Source organism: Drosophila navojoa, chromosome 4 (genome assembly GCF_054131105.1).
Source record: "Drosophila navojoa isolate 15081-1374.11 chromosome 4, UAZ_NAV_1.0, whole genome shotgun sequence".
Classification (NCBI taxonomy): domain Eukaryota; kingdom Metazoa; phylum Arthropoda; class Insecta; order Diptera; family Drosophilidae; genus Drosophila; species Drosophila navojoa.
The window spans coordinates 11,861,517-11,877,058 of record NC_142892.1 but is presented as its reverse complement, the minus strand read 5'-3'; the positions used below and the strand labels follow the sequence as shown (position 1 = coordinate 11,877,058).

Genomic DNA, 15,542 nt, shown 5'->3' with positions numbered 1-15,542 from the left:
CAGTATATAGTTTACCTTGCGGTCCTCTCGCAGTGTTTTCGATAGCACCGTCACGCCGTGGATTATCTGCGTCTGCAGGGTCTCCGACACAACCTCGCGCTGCCCCGCCAAATCGCCCACCTCCTTGAGCAGATTGCGGAAAGCTTGCCTCGATGTAAATCTGTAAATAGTAATGCAACCAGGCAATCAGTTAACCGGGTTTACAGTCAACCCACGCCTTTTCTCGCCTTTTCTTGCGGCTACAAACTACCTCCAATGTCTGTCCCTACAAAAAAAAACAACTTGCTAGCCCGCCAGCTTTGCCGATTTATGGGCCTCTTATTGGACACGCGCTTTGTGACGCGCTGTGAACACCCACGCGACGCTGTCGTCGCCACTGCCTATCTGTCTGTCCGTCTGTCTCACTGTCAATCCGCATATGGAGCAGTTCCAGGCCGGGCAGCCACCATGAATAAATTTATGGATTTTTACAACTCTATATGGCGAAACGTCGATCGAGCTTGAACGCTGCCTGGCATTTCATTACCAACTCTTCAACTTGGACGCAATGGCTTCATTGTCATATTACAAATTCTAGCTAAACTAGAGAAGGAGAGAGAGAGAGGGACAGACAGAGAGAAAAAATCGCGTCGCGCTATTTGCGGGCCATGATGTCAGGCGGTCGCAAAACTGGGGAATGATTCGAGCATTGTGCGTATGTAATTAAAACTGAGTGGCAGGCCTTACAATATTCTCCGACCACACATGGAATATGGAGCCTAAAGTAGCCACAATCATGCATCCCCACGATGTGGCTGTGCCCCGCAAATGAAATGCCACAGGCACGCACAGACAGAGGCAACCAAATGGATTCGCTTATAGACAATCAGTGCTGGCGTTGGCCAAAATCCACTTAACACGTTGCTCTAACAAATATGCCAAACGGCAGCAAATCGAACAAATTATGGATAGTTTCCAAAAGATTTAACAAAATCTTTGCGCAATCGTGTTAAAGAAACCCAGCAACAATTTAGGCATACCCTGTATGAAGAGTATGGCAGAGGTAATGCACGATTTCAAGAGCAACATGTAACTGATTTGTATAGAAAAATAAATTATTTGTAAAGAAGTTTGATACAATTCATTTCTTTGCTTTTCCAGGGTATCTCTATGCTGAGCAAGTGCACTTGACAGCTCTCTTACTTTTCTTACTATATATGATTGTTATTACGCTTATAACTATATTTTTTGTTTGGTTTTTGTGCTTACTCATTGTCTTCCTCCTCCTTCTTTTTGGGCTGATAATTTTTTACTAAGCGCCTGTAAAAAAGAAAGAAAATCAAAAGAGCATGGCATTAGTGAAACTTTGTTTATGCATAGAAAGAAACAACTATGTATGTATAACTATTATTTACTATTACAATAATAACAAGAGCAATACGAGCAACAAAATCAGCAACAACAACAGCAAACAATTTACATTTGCATTAACACGAGACTTTTCATTTTGGCATTGCGAGACACGCAAAGCAATCTTCAAATTTCAGTCTGCCAGAGACTAGAGATTTCAGATTTCAGATTTCAGATTTCACTAACTACTACTGTATATACATCTATATACTTATGTATATATATATTTAGTCTATTATACAGAGAGTTTTCCATTTCATGTGGCCGCATTTGTGGTCTAGTTCGAGCGCATGGGAAGCAACGGCGCCGTCGACGTCGTCGTCGCCGTCGAAGCCGCCAACGCTGGCTTGCAATGATAATGTCATTATAAAGGGCTCAAGCCGTACGGTAGCTAGCTGCAGGCATATCAGCGGCCACAGTTCACTTGGTTCAGCCGAGTTCAGTCAGTCATCAAGCCAGCTCTCGACTCATTTTGCGGCATTCAAATGGTGGGAACAGACGCCACCGCATTGAGAAATACAGAAGAAGAAGATGATGACGAAGAAGAAGAAGCCAACGATAGCCACGATAACTGACAACAATCCCACCTTGGCCAGCGGAGCGCCACAGAGGGGTGGCGCGGCTCTGCACTCCTCCAAGCAATTTATACAATTATGACGCCCAGTCATTCGGTTGGCTGGCTGGTCTCGTCGTTGCCCAAGCTCAATCCCATTAAACAGGCAGCATTATCAGCTACACCCAGCGCGAGGCGTCGCGTGTCATTTGCTTGTGGGGCAGGTCGCGGTCGTCTCTTGTTTATTCAGTTGTCAGTCTATTGCGCAATAAATTGCGCTAAACGCGAGCCCAACTGGACATGTGGACATTGTCAGGGGTGTAAGCCACGCACACCCTAACGTCCAGATTCCTACACACGCGTTGAGGTGCGCCACAAAATTCCCTCAAGTGAGTCCATATGTTGTCGCTTGCACAGGGCATTGATTGAAGTGCATGGACACATATATACTTTATGAGTAAAATGCCTTTATGGGCTCTCTCGCTCGCTTTGTCGCTACAAAAGCATATAATTAGCTTTTTATTTTATACGGCCAGCTGATGGCCAGGAATGGCCACAATGCACTTCGAGCACAATCTCTAGAACTGGCTGACCTTGTGCTTATTCCGATTTTTCAATTCATATACAAAAACAAAAAATAAAAATAAAAAAATGCTTTACATTTACGAGAATTGCACTGTCGTTCAGTTTAATGTGTCTTGCTTCTTGTAAGGAATTGTTTGTTGTTTTTATTGTTGTTTATTTGCTTGTTTTTTGTTTTCGTCTTGACAGGCCGCAAGCTCGCGAAACGGGCGAGGCCTTTGCCATCCATTTGTATATAACAAAAAATATCATTTAATTGAACGTTCAAATATGGACATTAAGTGGCGCCACATGATTTACACATTTTTCGGGGGCTTTGAAAGCATTTGTAATTATTTCAATTAGTTTCCGAACGTAAAAGCCAAAATGAGCCTTTAGGTAAAATAATATTCTGTTTATAACACTTGAGAGTATAATAATATAAGGTAGTAAAATAATTGCTTAGCTAAATAAAGCTATTTCCATCATAAATAATAGACTTTAAACTTAATTTTCCATAAATACCTCTATAATTATATATATATATAAATATATAAATATATAAATATAAAAATAAAAAAATATAAAATAAATAAATTATAAAATGCCTGGAGGCCTTTGTCGCTCTGGCTTAACAAATCGTTATTTAGAATTAATTTTTGATAACAATAAATAAATAAAATAGAATATTTATATTTATTCATTGCACTCACCTTAATTTGCCGGCATATTCCGTTTCTATGGCCACTCGATCCCGTAAAAAATTGGCATATTTATCGAGCACTTCAATGCCTTTGTTTGTGTGTATTGAAAGATTATCGTACTGATCCTGCAAATGAAAATAAGATGACACATGAAGTGGATTAATTGTATTGCGTCTCACATTTGTGGAAATTAATAGAAATTGTATGTGTACTTATTTGTATTGACATTGAGCCAGCAACAAAGAGAAACTGTATTGCCTATCGCCAGCGGATCAACAAAATCTGCTTTGCAAAGAAAATTAATTGAGTTTTGTGTTTTAATAGAGCACAGAGCAAAGCAACTGCGTCACAGCCAACGCGGCGTATACGCAACACAGACACATTAATGAAATTAAATTGAATTATATATGTAAGATACAATATAGCGGGCTTTTTTCTTCTTCCAATTGGCATGTGGATAAAGATCTGCTGTATTGCTATTCAATTAGCTGGCATAATTCGCCAAATGCTGTATAACAAGTCGAATCGAGCACTTATGAAAATCACATAGAAAGGCGTTGCTTTCAGTAACGTCTGCTTTTCCCCATTATGCACGTTCGTGCAGCGCTTGTATAACCATTTTTAGATAGCATTAAAGGCACTGATGCCATATAGAGACTGGATCCAATTAGCAGCTAAGCTATTTAGATTTGATATTATGCTAAGCGCTGGCAAACAAAATAAGTCACTTACAGCAGTAGCTCTGGCTGGCATATATGGACATTGTCAAGCTGTGCAACTTCCTCAAAGCACCTAGTGACATAATGTGCGAGTTATGCTATGGCAATTTGCAATGCCATTCAATACAATTTGTCAATAGAGAGGCAAAACAACAAACGCTGCTGCTCCACTTTTTATACTTTTTCGCACGCAAGAGAAATAAAGAGAGAGAGCGAGAGAGAGAGAGAGAGTAAGAGATAAAATAAACAAAATACGTAACATCAAGAGACGTTGCCAATCACGCCCACATAACAACAAACTCGTTGTCTCTCGCCAAACAAATCGAATTTAAAGCAGTCTAAAACTTTGGCCTCAAACATGCGAATTTGCATAAGCTGCAAAACATGTGAAGACAAAACAAAAACCAATTACATAATGAAGCACAGTTAGAGATTGCTGTTATGATCATGATCAGCATCAAACCTCAATGAGCAATTATTTAGGCCACAATCGCTACGTTTTTGAGGTCTTCTTCGTTTCGGTGTTCATTCCGTATGCCGCGCATTCAATGAAAGTGTGACAAAATAGATGGTAAAGAGACGTTGGAGTCGGTTTAGCAGATTGCACCGTAGAGATAGCTAAAGATTACAGAGTATGCATATTCAACAGGCAACTCTTTGTGTATTTGCATGTTCAAAGTAAACGTGTAAGTTTACGGGGTATCAGTCAGTCGAACGCTATTTAAATGGTATTTCGTTGCCTTTTTGTATTCAGTCGCAGTCACACTTTTCAGCTTTTATAATTAGCCACAGGGTATCAGACAGTCTAGCATTATCTAACAGTTTCTTTGCTGTGCGTTTCATTATTTAATGTGTAGCGAATTTAAATTTGTTGCGTTTGCATTGATCAGTGAAATTTGGCAATGCCTGCGACATTTTCACTTAATTATCGAAGGCAGCGTGCGTGAATTCCATTCCAAAAACAAATAAGCACTAAAATGAAGAGAAAAAGCTATTTAAGTTGCATTTGTAGAATTTCGGGTGACACAACTTTCACTCGGTCAAAAATGTGGGTGTGCGCCCCTTGGGAGAAAACCTATTTTTGTTTGTGGTGGTTAAACCGAAACTAATCAGGTAAATGGTCAGGAAAGTGCCACAAATCTTAATTGATTGCCTATGTTGCAACGTTTGGGTAGCTGCCACAGTGTGGCATGCATAATGCATGCGTGGCTCTGCGCTTGCTGGGTGGGTGGCGGCCTGTCACGTCGAGCAGCAGGCCTTGAGCACTTAAGTGCCAACTGCTGCTGCAGTTGGCATTACGATAATACCCGCGGGTCTAAACGCGGCCTGAACTGAACAAAACACAAATTGCTTTTTAAAATTCATTTAGTTTACTTTTTATGTTTTTGTTGGTTTTTTTTTATTAACTGTTGCAGCTGCTATTGCAGCACTTGCGCAATATCCTTGGCCAGCGGGAAATTGATTTGCTCTGTGCCAGTTCAGCGATTAAATGGTTTGCGTCTGGGCAGGAAAGTTGCGATTAACGCCATTGATTTATATAAAGAGCTAATAACAGGTGAGCGGCACAATCAGTAATTAAATTGCTAATTTATGAATGTTTATGCACGACCAGAGAACAGTGATAATCACTGATGATGTCTGCTGTCTTCAAAGCAAATAAGCTGCTGCTGCTGCTGCTGCTGCTGCTGCTGCTGCTAATTATAGGTAATGTTGCATGCAACAGTGTCTCTGAATTAGTTCTGCTGCAGTCAGAAAGTTGACTTGAAGCCACATTAACATTATAAATGTTTAACAATTTTATGCTATTATTATATTTCAAATATTTATGATTTACAAACAAAGTTAACCGCAATGCAATTTTGAATTTCAAAAGCAATTTTGTTACCCCCATTCATTTAAACTACTTTTTGTAGTTGCCAAACCTCAAGACTAATCAACATTTATGATTTCCGTTGACTGGGTTGGACTTATGAACTGATCTGTAGATTAAAATGCTGCTCAGTTATGCTGTGAATCGAGCTCCAGCTCGAGCTCATCTCTATGCACGCAGCGAGTCCAATGAATGTTGACATTGACAGACGACTCTGGAGGTTATTCGCCAATCGGAACGCGGCGCATTGGATCGCATAGTTAACCTTGACCAGGCAGCAAATGTTTCGCGCGCCGGCTATAAAAGGCGGACAGACGGCAGACAGGCTTATAAGGAGCAGCAGCAACATGGGGGCGCAAGGGTCTTCGAATTGGCATGCCAGCTGATCCAAACTGGGGAGAGAGAAGCCTCCACGGCATAGCATGTGGCAGCACGCAATGCCAAATGAGGAGCTGGCACCACTGCCACCAGATGGCAGCGAAAATGAGCAACAAAGTTGCGTGGTTGTGGCCGCTACACAAGTTGCTTGGGTTAACAACCTTTGGTGGGATACTGAAGATAAGCAACGAGATAAACATTTAAATAATATTTATATACATTTAAATACTATAAGCGAGACACAAGATTAATGCCGCACTGACCGAAAATGCTGGCCAATAAATCATGGCGAAAGTTGAAGCGCCAACATAAAAGCGGGAATCAGCGGGAATCAGAAAAAGCTAAATGTCATCAGGCACACTTCAACATCAACATCAAGCTGCAAATCCATCGAGTTATTAGTCCCAAAAAACGCTAACCAGTCGACGCTTTCACTGATATAACAGCTCATGTGCTGCCCCTCCCTCGCCCACTCTCGCCCCTGCTCTATGAAGACAAACAAGCAAATGCTTCAATAAGAATCTAAAGACAATATAATAAGTTTACACTTTCCACGGCACAATAACAAATGGGAAACACTTTGACAATAAAAACCAATAAAGAAATTAACAAATTGCTCAGAGACAAAGGCAACAAATAGCAACAAAGCACGTAAGCAACAAACGAAAAGTGTTAAATTCATTTGGAAGATTGTCATCGATTGTGCTGGAAATGTACGCAATCAATGTGAAATGGAATCAACAACAATAAAAAAAAAAAAAAAAAAAAAAAAAAAAAAAAAAAAAACAATCATCATCATCATCACATAAGGGCGTTTCCAATGCCCAGACCTGAGGGAACTGACGGAAGGTCTTCGAGGCCTGACACATAGACAGTCACTGGGTCAAGATTGAAATTCGAGCGATTGATTAACGCACTCACAATCGCACTCTCACTCACTCACATTCATACTCACACACTCACACTCACAATCGACTCTGCATTGTTGAAGTTCATTAAATTAATCGTGTCTCTGCTTCGATTCGTGTTCTTCGTTATTTATTTGTTCGTGACAATTGATCAGAACTCCGAGTGTAGTGGAAATGGGCACAAGAGCTGAGGAAATACTTGGCTAAGCCATGTTAATGACTGTTTCAACAGCGAAAAGATCTTATCACTCAAGTTCTTGCTGAGTGAAATCAAACCAAACACAATAAATAAAAAATATGTAATTTTTATTCTGACTAATTATAAGTTCTTTATAAATGCAATTAGTCGTAATCGTATTTTTGCCGATATACCCCTTGGACGCAGTCGTAAAGAGTAAAGAAACCAAACCTTAGTCAGTTTGAACAGCCAATAACAATAGCGTCGATTATTATTTGGTTTTGCTCTGGGGTTTTTTATTCAATGCTCGAGCTGTGTCATAAATTCAATTCTATTGTCAGCTATTGCAGTGCCTGGTTTATCTAATCGAAGCAAAGACACTCACAGCCACAGTCAGGTGTATTAGATGCCAAATCAAATATTGTGCAAGAGTTAGAGAGAGAGAGAGAGAGAGCAAGCACAAGCAGTAAACGAGGCAGCGTCGTGATGGCCACCAAATGAGCTGCGCTGTCGATGTTTATCTTTATGCAACTGCAACTGCAACTGCAATGGCAATTGCAATTGCTACGGCAACTAGCTGAAGGGTGTCAATTGAAGCAGAAAGCGATGGCATATTATTAGGTCCGTCTCGCTTGCACTGATCGCAATGCTCTGAGAGTGCGGTACAATATGGTTCCTGTTTTGCATTACAATTGTCGAGGCGTTCACTCGACCAGAAACATTGGCTTCCTTTTGGCTTTGTTGTTGTTGCTATTTGTTTTTGTTTGTTTGCGTTTTTTTAGACCCAGTTTTGACGACCGACTAACCAAGCTAGAGCTCGGCCCGGTCCGGCCCCGCCAGCAGGCTAACCAACAAAACTGGGTAACAGGTGCAGCGACAGCAATTTTTGTTACCAATTGCGGCTGGAAGCCATACGCAGGCTAAGTAATGCTTGGGGTGGGGATTTGGCGGTGCACTCGGGTGTTAACTTGGACATGCCAACTGCTTAAATCGCTGTGCCAATGGCATGCAGCATTAATTACACTAAACAACAGAATTGAGCTAAAAAAAAAAACCCTTAAGCTTTAGCTTTAGCTCAATGAAACTCACTCAACTCTTGCAACTGCTATCCTTATCTGTATGCCTCGATTAAATAGACACTGTTTTATAATCATTATAAAAAGTGCTTGCCTGACGCATTGCATGATATATGACTGATTACAATAAAACGAGCAGCAAAAAATGAAAAATAAAATAAAATGGGACTTGCGACTGGCTCTGAATGGAAGTTCCGCAGCACGCGTTTTATCTGCAACGGACGTGGCACGCAAAATAAAGCACAAGAATTCTGACAGCAGCAAGAGAAGCAACAGCAGCAACTGCAACTATAGCAACAACAGCAACAACAGCAACTGTTGCAGCTGATAAGCAACACAGCTATCGACAATAGAGTTGAGCGCGTCAGCGTGTGTTGCTGCAACTGTTGTTGTTGTTGTTGTTGTTGTTGTCGTTGTTATTATTATTGTTGCTGCTGCACCCAGTTGACATTTAGATGACGCTGCTCGCTGCTCGCTGCTCGCTGGTCGTTGGTCGCCCGTCGCTGCACGCGGGGCCTTGGGCCTGGCAAATTGACATTGGCTGCATGTTTGAAGCGCGTATTCATGCTGCCGATACACACACAAGCAAACACGCACTCATGCACACCCGCCCGCTCCCTAGCACCCCCTGGTGTGGGTCTGCCTGTATACACATTTTTTTTTTTACAATTTAACAAACGGCGGCGCCTTTGTTTTGACTATAAACTGTCAAAGTCATCATGATGTTTGCTCGCAGTGCATTATTTCTCTGTTTTTGTTGCTGCCATTCGAAGAGAGCGTAAATGTATTTCTGAAAGGCGGTTCAATGTACCATGCAACAGCAACAGCAATGCAGCACTGTAACTGCAACTGCAACAATTTAAGTAAATACTGGAAGAGGGGAAAAAAAAGCAACAACGACTGTCAACAATTTGGCCAGCTGTCTCATGTGATTTTCCACAAATTTGCGCTAATTTCGTTTGATTTGAGGCAAAACCTCAACTGGGCAAAGAAAGAGAAAACAGCAAAAGCAAAAGCACAAACAACTCCTGACCCGTTTTGCTTGTCGCTTATTGTTGTTGTTGTTTTTTCTCAACTATTTAAAGCAGCTTTTGCTCGTTTTCAGTTAATTTGTTGCAACGATTTTCCGCATCAACAGCAACAACAACAACACCAAAGCCAGCGAAGCCCTTGTGGGCAACCATTGTGTGAACATTTGCCTGCCACTTGTTAGTCCACTGTGCCGACTCGGCCCAGCCCTTCACTCCACCACCCACTCCACCTCCTGCTGCACTTTACATTTCAAATGCTATTTATATGTACATGCGTTGCTCGCTCTCTGTCTCTTTCTCTCTCACCTGCCTGGCACTCGTCAATCTGTCTTCTTCTGGCTGACTTGCTTTCGGCGCTGTTTTTGCCAGGCAAGTTTTATGCAGCGTACCAAAAATTAGCACATTAACCCGTTGCCCGTTTGCTTAGTGTGTCACGCTGCTTGTTGTTGTCTATTTTGCTATTGATTAAATAACTTTTGCACACGGAAAATCAATACGAATATAAATATTAGGTTAAGCAACAGCAGCAACAACTACAACTACATCAACATCAAAGGGGCACAGCGCTTTTATCCAATTATACATTGTACAGTATAAAACCAGAAAAAAGCACACACAAAAAAAAATAGCATAAATAAAAGGTACAGTTGCGGTTTATCTCAGCAACATGTGTAATATGCTTGCAACAACAAATTGCCATCTTACAAGCTTTGATAATTACATATATGCACACATATACTCGTACTTATACATATATACTATATACATCAGCTGTATGAATAAATGAATAAATCAAGCGACGCCTTTTCACAGTTAACTCTTGAGAGCAGCGCGCCAGAGGCCAGAGGCAACAGCTAAAGCTGCTGGCAAACAAAAACAAATCTTGAGAATCAACCGAGAGCAGAACAAGTCAAGTTAATCTTCAAGCGCTAGACAACAGCAGCAGCAGCAGCAGCAGCAGCAACAGCAACAACAACAATATGTGGCATCTACATGATCTTGGCCAGCAGAAGCTCACGCTCGTAATGATGACGACGTCAGCTGATAATGCGCGTTAGCCAGACCAAACAGGAAGCATAAAGCATCAGCCAAAAAATCTAAAACACAAAGCCAGAGACACAGACACACAGTACATGTGTGTTTGTGTGAGTGAAACCGTTAACAGCCAGCAGCAAACAAGTAGTATAATCATAAAATACTTGAACAACGCCGTTTATTTGAACTTTTAACTTTAGCCAAAAGCTAAAGCCAAGCAGCCAGCCAGTTGGTCAAAATCTGGTAGCCAATGGCTAAATGTGCAGCTTGCAGAGATGCTCACGTGAGTGGCCCAAACGAAAATCAAAAAGACACGACACAAACAAGTCACGCAATCCAGGCTAGAGACAATATCTGAGAGTTGGCTAAGATTAAGACTCAGAAATAGAATTTCCATTGCATAATAACAATAACAACAGTAATTATTATTCAATACCTTTTCGTATGAAATGTTTTCAATGTGTTTTTCTGTTTAATCGATAGCTCGATTTGCAGCTTTTAGCGCGAAATTCGATTTGTTTCACTTCTTGTGCATATTTTTCACCTTAGCCCATTTCTCGTCAGTTTCTCAATGTACGACTGTACTTTCTTAGCTGGCATTCCAGTTAAGTCGCGGCCAACTCTAACACACATTGGCTGCCGTTGGTTATGCAAAAATCAAAGCACATTTAAACGGCGACATTTAATTGCAAACTGGTCTTAGCCACGTTAATGCAGACAGCCAACCAGCCAGCTAGCCACCTGCGGTGCAATTCTTGTAGCTGTTGTTGCTGCAGTTGTTGTTCCATTTGCACTCACCAAAAAGTCCGTATGCCAATCCTTGTGGCTGAAATGTGTAACAGCAGTCAAATAGCCAAACAGGCAGCTCATGTTGAAAGCCAGATGCAAACTAATTGGCCAAGTGCTACACAGTGCAGCCAGCTTAAGTGGCCCAAAACTGAGTTTTGGTGTCGCTGATAAGCCAAGAATTTCAATAAATATTCAGAATCATACGAGTCGTGAGTTGGCTAAAAGCAGCACAGCAAGCAATCAGCCAAGAAGAAGTGCAAAACTGTTTTTATTTTTTTATTTCGCAATTTATTTTATTATTATATTTATTAAATTTGTATGTAGCTCTCTTTTATGGCTGATTGCGCGCTGGTCAGCTGACCTCGAAACGTGCCCACAACTCGAGCAGAAAAAAAAAATCGTATAACTGGCGCACGCTGTGTTGGCCCGGCCAAAACAGTGCTCTGGCTCGTTGACAATGGCCGCTCATTAGGCGTTCAACAACAACAGAAACAATTGCCTGATATAGTACAAAAGTACCTGCTAAGTGCCTGCCTACAACAACAACAACAACAAGAACAGCAACGGCAAGAACTGGCAACAGATTCAATTGGCAGCTGTTAACATGTTGGTCAAGCAAACAGTTGGCCAACAAACACTTCCGGCATTTTGTGTTCTGTACACATGATCTATATGGAGTCCAAAAGGCATTTGGCACTGAAGTCCGCATCCTCCTCTGCCCACACTCCCCTCGCTCAAGCGCCATCCAAGTTAATTTGCTCCAATTATGAAAATGCCCATGTGCTCATTAAACTTAATTGAGAGAAGCTGCGCTGCGCTGCGCTGAACTCAGCTCAACTGAGCTGAAGAAGCGAAACAAACAGCGCAGAGGAAGACAACTTAAGACAAAACTCTAGCAGCGCAGAGCAGATGCTGTGCGCTATAAATGAATGAATTTGATATTGTTGAATTGAGGGAATGACTACAACGGACATTGAAGCACACAGCTCGCAGCGTAGTTAAGTTTCACTTCATATGCAAAGCAAGGCAAAACGACGAAGCTACTTATACACTGCAAAAAAATAATGTGAGTAACAGAAATGCCACTGAAAAGTCCATAAAAAAACTATCATAATGAACTTTAATGCTAAGAGAAAGAGTTTTTATAAAAAATTATATATATAAATCATATATATGATTTTGTGTTATTAAATGTGAAAATATTTTACAAAAATAAACAGTATCTATATAAATCATTTAAAGCCCTACAATATACAGGAAAACTTACTTGCAAATGATATATAATTTTTCTAAATATATAATTTATACATAATATATATTTATATTTATTTCACATTTAGCTTCCGCGCTAAGCAAAGTTCATTTAAATACTAGAAAACTCGGTCCATTAGCACATATTTACAACGACTTTACACGCATTTTATGTGTTTGACATTTATTGGCCCTGTTGCCCCCCTTCTTACCATACATAATGCTCAAGTTTTACTTTATGTGGCATGGCCATTCAGCGCAGCATATTTGCGTAAATCTTGCGCTTAAATTGCTAGAAAACTTTAAAATTTACTTATTTTCTAGCTGCTGCTGCTGCTGCCGCTGCTGCTGCTGTTGAAAAGCTAGAAAAATGTATATTGAAGAAGTCTTCATCGCATCGCAGCCGGTCTTTGTAGTAGAGTTGAAAGCAAAAGAGCTATAAATTCGCAGCCACATTCTTTTGGCCGCGTCGCAAAGCAGCCGAACAGGTTGAACTACTTTGTTGGAGCCGTCGGCCGTCCGTCGGTCGTCCGTCGTCCGTCGTCCGTCGTCGGTCGTCGTGTGGCGCATGCGCATTGCGCATTGCCCAATGCAGGCCCGGACATTGTAGAATCCATAGATGTTGGATGAAAAGAGGATCATGGCCGACCCAATAGCTACGGCTAGCTGGCTCTAAAAATAGATGTTGGCCAGGACTTAAAGGCGAGCATGGCATTGCCATAGTTTCGCTTTTATTTTTTTTCTTTCTCTCGGTTCGCTTAGACAACAATTTGTTGCATTTCCGTTGCATGTACGACAAAAAATGCAATGTTTTTATAGATACATATATGCATGTCTGTGTATATATGTATGTATGTATATACTTTTTACTTTTAACTAGAGCAGGCGGCATCAGAAATTACCACAGCAACAACAAACAGCATTTTCCATGTAAGTAATTTCTCATGCACTCGTGTTATTCTTCTTCGTTGCCATTTCGCTAGAGAGGCAGCTCTTAACTCAACTCAAGTTATCATTAATCTGTAGCCACATAGATATACTTTTACATATATGTAAGTAATTAGCTGCTGTTATTGTTGTTGTTGCTGTTGTTGTGGCTGCCTTATAATTAAAATTCTCACATATGCATATGTATGTATTTACATACGCTTCAGATTGTGCTCGGATAGCGGCAAAAGATTCGTGGAAAACAAGGTGGCAATTATAAAAGCGAAACGCGTTGCGAGTGACTAGGCAAAAGCGAGAACTTACAGCAAATACTATTGCTAGAAGAGAGGAAGACAGAGAGAGAGAGAGAGGGATGCAATATATACAAATACAAAGAGATCGAGAGGGAGAGAGAGAGAGAGAGAGAGAGAGAGAGAGAGAGAGAGAGAGAGAGAGAGAGAGAGAGAGATCTTGTTCCCATAAACCATCAAATAAATAAACAAAGCCGAGAGAAATATATTATTTGAGATTTTTACAGTTGCCCCGAGGAAATGCTCAGCAATAAAAATTATTGCATTTTTTAAAGCTATTTTTAAGCACTGCGCTAAATTTTTTAGTATTTAGTATTTAAAGAAATATGCCAATTATGCTGGTGCATAAAATAAAACTAAAGAGCGGAGTACTTGATTTAATGTATACATCGTATAAATTATACATTTGCAGGGTATTTATATCGTAAAGCACTCAACTCAATATAGGCGGAGAGAACACTTGAGCATGTGCTTGACGGACTGTGAGCCATAATGCAATATTTATGAGCCATGAAAATGCAATTCGAGTCTTCCTGGCAGACAGACGCCTCGAACACCTCGAACAATTGACTGCAGTTTTCAGCTGCGACTTCCTTAAGCAGCAGCTTCCGCAGCAGCAGCAACAGCAGCAACTATGCCATGCCATGTGGGTGGTATAGTTCACTCTCTCTGCACCCCCTGTTCTCTTTCCTTTTGGTCTGCCTTTCCTGCCTGCCTGCTTCTTGCACTTTTTCTTTAACTTTTCATAGACAGCGGGGCGTATGCGCAATAAATTAAACGCTGTCATTTCGCCCAGTCGAATCAACTCAAAAGTCAATTAATAACAGGCAGCAGCAGCAGCAGCAGCAACAACAGACATGCAACAGCAACAACAACAACAACATACTGACGTCACAGACTGCCTTCAGCTGAGCTCGCTCGCTGGTCAGTTCAAAAGGTTAAATTGTCTACGACTTTTGCCAGCTGCACGAACGTGAGAGAGTTCCAGCTGAAGAAGCAGCTCCAAAAAAATGTCTCAAATGCCACAGTCACAGCAACAACATAATACAACAACATAATGATAATTAAGTTGTTTGCGCATATGTATAAAAATAATTTAATTTCCAGCGAACGTGCGTAAGTGATTCAAATCGAATCTCATTTGCTTGGAATGCAATTTTTGATGCGGTGCAAATGGAATTTTAAACTAAACTTTAAATTAATGAATCACATTATTATTATTATATATAATTATGATATAAATCATGTTTAATTAACCTTTTACTACCTTCTACATATTATATTATATATATTATTATATTACTCAAACAATGACTCTCTCTCTCTCTCTTTCTTCTTCACATACAACAAATAAAAAAGCAAGGCAAATATTATCTACTCATTGATTAATTTTGAACGCTCCCCCTTCTCCCTCTCTCCCCCTCTCTCTCTCCCTGTCTGTTTTCACCAATTGCAAACCCAATTATAGCCAGCAGCAGCAGCAGCAGCCACAGCTTTGCATAAACTCAGCTTCAATCAGGTCCGCAACAACTCGAAATGCCAATCTGCAACAGCTGAGAGCAGCTGCCGCCTAATCATAGTGGACAATTGAGTGAGCACAGGCAGTGAGTGGTGAGTGCCCTGCGGACAGAAACGCTTTCAATTAAGCCAGTGAAAAGCAAGTAATGTGTGTGCCTTAGAACAAAGCGAAAATTGGCTAGGCGCAGCTGATGGGAACACGTGCCGCTGGCTGGGATCCAAGTGCAGGAGAAGGCAGGCGCGCAGGCCGGCCCCGTTCTCTGACTAACTGACTGACTGACTGGCTGAGTGAATGATTGGCAGGCGCAAGGCGCGCAAGGAGCGAGAGGTTGGGTAATTGACCG

The 15,542-nt window shown here is 41.0% G+C and overlaps 1 protein-coding gene across 12 annotated transcripts in view; it reads right to left on the bottom strand.

Annotated features, from left to right (window-relative positions):
- Cip4 (formin-binding protein 1-like Cip4) overlaps positions 1 to 15,542 on the bottom strand; it is a 35,433-nt gene that overhangs the window by 5,675 nt on the left and 14,216 nt on the right. For 11 of the 12 annotated variants that reach the window (XM_089258890.1, XM_089258892.1, XM_089258889.1 and 8 more), the window contains exons 3-5: positions 3,217 to 3,332; positions 1,249 to 1,299; positions 16 to 160 (exon numbers count right to left, since the gene is read on the bottom strand). In XM_089258890.1, coding sequence (XP_089115016.1) covers positions 16 to 160; positions 1,249 to 1,299; positions 3,217 to 3,332 — 312 coding nt within the window. Of the gene's footprint in view, positions 1 to 15; positions 161 to 1,248; positions 1,300 to 3,216; positions 3,333 to 11,200; positions 11,316 to 15,542 lie in introns of those variants that run through there. The other variant, XM_018102001.3, reaches the window with a different exon arrangement.